The 6,687-nt window shown below is 37.1% G+C and overlaps 1 protein-coding gene across 4 annotated transcripts; it reads right to left on the bottom strand.

The window, feature by feature from the left end:
* Positions 1 to 1,048: 1,048 nt before the first annotated feature.
* Positions 1,049 to 3,627, bottom strand: LOC115251044 (intestine-specific homeobox-like). Of its 4 annotated transcripts, none has more exons than XM_029841893.1 (5): positions 3,326 to 3,627; positions 3,193 to 3,243; positions 2,930 to 3,081; positions 1,465 to 1,578; positions 1,049 to 1,334 (listed from the first exon to the last, which is right to left on the bottom strand). In XM_029841893.1, exons 1-5 carry the CDS (start codon positions 3,501 to 3,503, stop codon positions 1,188 to 1,190), a joined length of 642 nt encoding a protein of 213 aa, XP_029697753.1. In that variant the 5' UTR covers positions 3,504 to 3,627; the 3' UTR covers positions 1,049 to 1,187. The 4 variants fall into 4 exon arrangements, with proteins under 4 accessions (XP_029697753.1, XP_029697755.1, XP_029697756.1 ...); XM_029841895.1 differs by having other exon boundaries at positions 1,519 to 1,578; XM_029841896.1 differs by having other exon boundaries at positions 1,049 to 1,254; positions 1,519 to 1,578.
* Positions 3,628 to 6,687: the final 3,060 nt, after the last annotated feature.

Genomic DNA, 6,687 nt, shown 5'->3' with positions numbered 1-6,687 from the left:
GATGCATATTGCTACCTAGTGTTGAGAAGGAGGACATCTTTCAATCAGTTATTTGATTTTGTCCATTGCAGCTAAATTGGGACAAGAACCAAATTCCGACAAAGTCATAATTTGAGCAAGGCTCGCTCAAATCATGCATGTGAATGCACTGATCGAGCTAGTAGAGCTATGTAGGTGGTAGTGAGTTTGACTGTAGTTATTAAGTTATCGATTATCCTCAGATAATATCAGATGTTATGGGTAGGGCCATTGGACCATTGGGTTTTTGTCAATTGTTACCTGCTTTGATTGTTTTGTCAGACTATAATACACCTATAGAGAACCATTGTAAATATAAAGTTACACAAATGGTCCAAGGTGTTTTGTTTGAGCTTTTTCATTGTCTTGTACTCTCCGTGACCCAGCCCCTGCAGCAGGAGCCAGATAAAATATCAGCAAACAGATGCAATAAAGAATGATAAGACAGAGGTGAAAAGTTTAACTGCCCTCAGAGGCTTGTTAAATTCAATCAGTTATGATATTGACACTTAAGATGATGTTGTATTATCGTTTTATATAATTGCCAATTATTTGAAAAGTGGCCTATGTAACAGTTCTTTGAAAGGAGGGGTGTTGTTGATAAATCCTTACAGAAAAAAGGCCAAAATAAATATGATTTCAGATCACAATTCTCACACAAAATCTCAACATTTAAGAATACAAGATTGTAAATATTAGGTTATTAAAAATGTATGTGTATACTTAAAATTGTGTTGACATACACCGTAATCGAAATTGGCCTAATCCCCTTTAATGACATTGAACAGCAACTTGCTCATGCAGAGCAACTTGGTCTGGGTGGCCTTCCCATAACCCTGACTTATGAGGCCAAATTAAGATAAGAACAGGTTGTCAGAAAGTCAAACAGATGAGGACAGTTTATGGTAACACTGTATCTTATCTCTGACAAGGAAGTATGTAGTCATGAAAAACTTGAAATGCCCTCCGACAAACATGGCTCTAACACAAGAAGCAGAATGCAGTGTACATTTAACTTAAGACAATAGAAATGCTCCAGAAGTTTTTTTATTTAGCGTTGTGCAAAAAGATATTACAGTACTGATTCCTTCAATTACACTTTACAATTTACAAATTTTCCCTTTGTACCCACGTACAAATGTTGTCTGTGTTGGTGAGCTGGTACGATGCTATCTTTTGGCCCAGTAAAAACCAGGGTCCGGTGATGGAGGAAAGGTGTGGCAGTCACCGAGGTGGCTGTTGATGACAAACAGTCTTGATTGGAGGGGTTTGGGGAGACAACAGGGTAGCCAGCAGCCTGTGTGCAACTGTGGCTCCTGGAATAGATGCGACATGTGATGAGAATGATAACATGATAACACATGTACCATGTACCATTTACCATGAACACAGATGAACACTTGTGTTCATGGTGCATGTAAACTGATTTTTTCCTAATTCTGTCACCTCATAGTAAAGTGGAAACTGGACGGCTAAATATCTTTGCTGCTCAGTCATCACCTCTAGATCCTTGAGTGTTTCAGCCTTCCTCCACTTAGCTCTACGGTTTTGGAACCAAATCTGCAGCACAAACATCACAAATATATACTGTATCAGACTATCAGAAACTCAGTGTACTGTATTGTATCAATATGATAATACAGTATAGGGAAAAGCTTTAAATTATTTTAAGACTTTTGTTGTAGCTGGATCACCTGTCGAGACAAATTGCAGGACTTGGGGTGAAATATTAAGCATGATTCATCCCACTGGCCCGTTTATTTTCAGTAATACTCCTTAAAAGCTTTGGCAAATCATAAACGTCTTACAAACTTAAAAAGACATCATTCTGTATATATAAGCCTCGAGTCACAAACATCAGTTTAAAAATATTAAATTAATCAGCAGACAAGCCCATGCACAAACATTAACTCTTGTGTTAACTTTAGCATGGAAAAACTTTTGAAACTGGAAAAACTTTCCAAGATTTTAACTTGTTGTTTCTCCTATTTGCAGAGATATTTTGTTATCGCCCTTTTGTCAGATTATGTGATCTCATGCACCAGATCCACTGGGTTAAAAATTCACTCATTTTTATCTTAATATGATACCGATATAGCACTGGGGTCAGGTCTGATGGGGCCAGAGGCTCGGATGTGACCAAATGTAAGCGACTGTGGCTGGAATTCTAAACTAAATTCTGGTTATTTTCCCCTAAAGACACCAGATTTGACTCTGTAATAAGCAATGGCTTAACACTGTTAAGCCATTCAGTGTTGCTCTATTGAGCAACCACTAAATCCATAATGTGACATTCAACATATAGGAAATTCAATACATTGACAATAAAAATAGAAATTTATCTTAATGCAGTTTTTACCTGGAAATTTTGTGAATGAAACCAAATACTGTGTTCAGCTGATTTATTAATTGGCTAGTAATTGTTTTTCTTTTATACTGCCCTGTAAGACCTTCCCATATTTTTGACCCAGTGAATTATTTTCTTTGTGAATATATTCAAGCTGCAGTCGATGACAATATAGCCTTGTCCAAATAGCTATTCAGCTTGATATCACAGAGCCAACAAATTTAGTTCTATGTCTGTTTAAATCCTGTTTTCACAGTTTAGGGCTCATTGTGATGGATCAGCAACAGGTGGATCACCAACAAAATGACTGTTCAAAAATCCAGAAAATAAACTCCTTCACAATCACAATCAACCTGTTGATATCACAGCTCTCCTCTGATAGGTTTTCTGATTAACTGAGAGGGCAGCGGCCCCTCCAGACCTCTTTTAACACACCAGCAAGGACTTTTGCTGAATTTCAATTGAAAATCAATTCATATTTTTAATCATGATTTCTTTTTTTTTCATGATTTCTTTTCTGAGCTAGTCACTTCCACGCCTTGAGTTTATTTGCGTGTGTCTTACCTGTATGCGACTCTCCGTTAGATGCAGGTGGGAGGCTAACTGATCCCTGGATTTAATGTCTGGGTAGTGAGTCTGCTGGAAGACCTTCTCCAGCTCCTGCACCTGGAATGGTGCAAATGTGACCCTTGTTTGTCTCTTTTTCCTTAGTTTGTCTGTGACAGAACCATCATCACATGCATCAGCATATTCAGAACATGCAGCCACCATAGTGAGTTGAGCTTTAACCCTTTGACTCAAAAGTAAAAAAAACATAAAACACGCACTGGTGCTGTCTGTGCTGGCTTTTGGAGACTCTAGCCTGACTGGTGATATGTCTGTCGAAATAAAATTTTTTAAAAGTTAGCTGTATTCTCTTTCTATTGACATCTATGCAGAAAAGAGCTAAGAAAACGATACCTGTAGATGTTCTGGTGTTTTCCTTGATAAGAGCAAAGTTACGGAGAATTCTTGTCTCCTTAACACAAGTGGGTCTCCTTAAGATTTCTTCAATAGAATGGGCTAATTTTTGGTTCTGTTGAGATTCCTTTTCTTCAACCATGATGGACTCTTCCTCCGCATTACTTCTGTTCCACATTTCCAGCAGTTTATTGCAGCCTTCTTTTTTACTCACCTCTTAATCTAGAAAAAAAAGTCCTATCTTGTTCCCCTTCACACTGCAAATTGAGGAAGGTAAGATTGTCCTTCCTCCCTATCGACTTGTGTTTGAACTGTATCACATGGCCATCAGCAAGGAGGAGCATCTCACTGTGTGCAGCCACACACTAACCCTTCAGGAACACTATATTCCTAGGATAATTATGTCCTGCTTTTGAAAGGGTTTAATTAGATTAGATTATACTTAACAGAAAAAAGTGCTTATCAAGAGAATTTCTGGTCTGGGAGACTTTATCAACTTAGCCGCAAAATGCCCTCTCATGCTTCAGGTCTCCTATCAGAAACAAAGAGAACACAGATAATAGGAGATAATCTGTTTCTTAGTATGTCTCCATCTACTGTCAGAGATTAGATATCGGTTTGTCACTTGTTTAATTTACTTATTTCCAGGACACACACAAAATGGCAAACTTAAGAAACAAAATAATGCTAGTTAAATGGTTATCTTATGAGATAGACATGAAAGCATAACCTTAACAAAACTATGCTTAAAAATGACTCCGCCTCCAAAAAACCTCTAAAATAAAGTAGATTATTTGAATTTTGTGCTTTTTGTCACTTTTTCACACCCTTTGCTGAATTCTTGACCCCTCTACAGAGCATAAACCTACGCATATTCAGAATTTGTTTTCAAATTGCTTAATAATTAATTATTGTTGTTATTATTTCAATAATTTGTAGTATTTATTATTATTGTGATGATATCCAGATAATAGAACCTTTGGCATACATCTATTTGCCTCTTTTCAGACTATTGTTATTGGTATAACTGTGTTTATTTGCACAGTCTTTATTGCATCTTTGACTCAGACAATGACTGCTGTGATGCCTTTAGTGAGATATTAACTAAGGAACTTTATGGACTTTATGCATCATTCTACATGCCCAATAGTTATATATTTGCCTGACTCAAGCAAAAATTTCAAAGAAACAGACTAATGATACTGTTCCCCTCCAGATCGCCATGGGGTGGCAACATTTCTCCTCCGGGGAGGCAGGTCACTTGGACGTTTACATAATATTTCTTCCTTCAACCCTTTTGTTTCAACCTATGCAACTTCTTCTTTTCTACCAGCTTCATATTCCTGTCCAAAACAGTAACCCAATTTATTACAGGACAGCTTCTCGCCCTCTTAGAACAACAAAAACAAGTGTGCCATCTCTGCAGCCAAAAGGGATCATATGACTCTGGTATTTGCAAAAAACATTATCAATAATTAGTCGTATTTGAAATAAAGAAACATGAAAAAATGTAGTGTGTGATATTCATGTTTTATTACGCCTTATCAGGTCACATCATATTCAGATTGTATATCAGCGCCTCACTGCTCACAGTTCAATGATGCGCCGACCTGATCAGATATTTAAAACAGAACCAATTACTTCTTGATAATACAACATCATTTTTGTTTATTGTTTCTTCTCATAAATTTTGCTCAAGTGTTCATGAGCTGCAAAAACACAAGAAAAAGCTTTGAAAGAGAGTGAGGTCTTAGCTAAACAATAGTAGAAAAAAATGGAGAGAAACATATAAAAATGCTGTGTGTAATGCTGGTAATGTGAGGCTAGCTAATTTATGAAAGTGCTGTACCAAGATGGTCTCCTCTACAGCACATTCCTCATGGCTCATGAGCTTATGACAAACCACAGCTCAGCACACGGACGGTTAATAAGCTTTCTGCCCTGAACAGCATCTCTAATCCTCAGCTGAACAAAGTTTATGATATCTGTGGGACAGAAGGGTACCACTGTCAAAGTCATTACTTTGACACGTGGACACACTAAGAATATTCTCCAATAACATAATTCCATTCCTGTTACAAATGAACAGCTGTACTCAATACTCAGGTGTACTACCTCATTACCTGTATGTGTACATCAGGCACTATTGACCATGACAAGCATGCCACTCGCCAACAGGGTGGCATTCATTTGATTAACAACACACAAATAAAGAATCATTGAAGATGTGTTTACTATACTGAAATGAACTCTGCCACTTCATGGAAATCAAGATTAAGAGATTAAGACCGAGTGTTCTACCAGTGCAACATGACCACAGTAGAACTTTTGACCTTTGTCTTGAGCAAGCCTGGCAGCAGTGATTGAACTAAACTGGCCTGATCTATTCTCTTCACTTCTCAACATATGCAACTATTTTTCCTCCTACAATCCTTTTCTCAACCTTGCACCTTACATACATTGCACATAAATTACCCACCCTTTCTTTGTGTTTACATGCATGTGTGTAATGGAGTTTCTGGTTTATGAGATTCACAAATTCAACATATTGACAGTCATATGACAGCATTAGCAACGCAGCATAGAGAAGCATCAGGACCGATCCCAGGGTCAGTACCTGACATATGATAAATCTTTATTTAGAGCTTCTAGTCACATGCATGGAGACCTCATGATGTTCCAGACCTACAGTCCAAATTGAACGTTTTCACATGAGCTCAATTTCCATCAACTATTGCACTTGGTTTTGTTTGTAATCTAGTATAAAGCGAAAGCTTGTATTATTATTATTTAGTTGTTTTGTTGTAAATTTGTGCTAAAACTTTATTTCATTTAAAAATTAAAGCTGTTTTTCCCCCTTAAAAGACGCTTTGCATGTGGGTCAAAGGAGCTTCCCACTGAGGTCTGATAACTTGCATCATCTATTTATTTGTCATGACTAGAGGTGGAAAAATAATTTCAGATTTCTTGACAAATGTCAATATTAGGTATAAAAAAATAACCTTAAACCAGCCGTGTGGAAATGGAAGATATGTACTGAACAGCTGTTCTTTGTCCTCTCCATTTGGTCCAAAGAAACACAGAGTGATGGATGAGTAAGGAGCAAATCCTCCATTTTCTTGTGAAGAATGTCCTGTCTTAACCCTTCCTAATTGAGAAGCTGTGGGCTGTATTAAACTCTAAATTAAAACTAACCATTTAATCAAATTTAATATAATCTCAGCAGACAAACAAGAGACGTACTGTAAATGTACAAATTGCATTAACTTTAACTGGACATGCTCAATAAATGCTGCCGATGCGCTGTGTCATTAAAGGAAATTTGGATATTTTCAATCAATAAAAATATTTTTGAATGAAGA

Source organism: Takifugu rubripes, chromosome 9 (genome assembly GCF_901000725.2).
Source record: "Takifugu rubripes chromosome 9, fTakRub1.2, whole genome shotgun sequence".
NCBI lineage: Eukaryota > Metazoa > Chordata > Actinopteri > Tetraodontiformes > Tetraodontidae > Takifugu > Takifugu rubripes.
The sequence above is the reverse complement of the archived record's forward strand: the minus strand, read 5'-3'. Positions and strand labels throughout refer to the sequence as shown.

Coding starts and splice junctions, on each gene's coding strand:
- LOC115251044 (XM_029841893.1), bottom strand. CDS start 3,503: ATGTGGAACAGAAGTAATGCGGAGGAAGAGTCCATCATGGTTGAAGAA. Junction 3,082..3,192: donor AGCCAGCACAGACAGCACCA/GTGCGTGTTTTA, acceptor GTTCTGTCACAG/ACAAACTAAGGAAAAAGAGA. Junction 1,579..2,929: donor TAACGGAGAGTCGCATACAG/GTAAGACACACG, acceptor TTTGTGCTGCAG/ATTTGGTTCCAAAACCGTAG.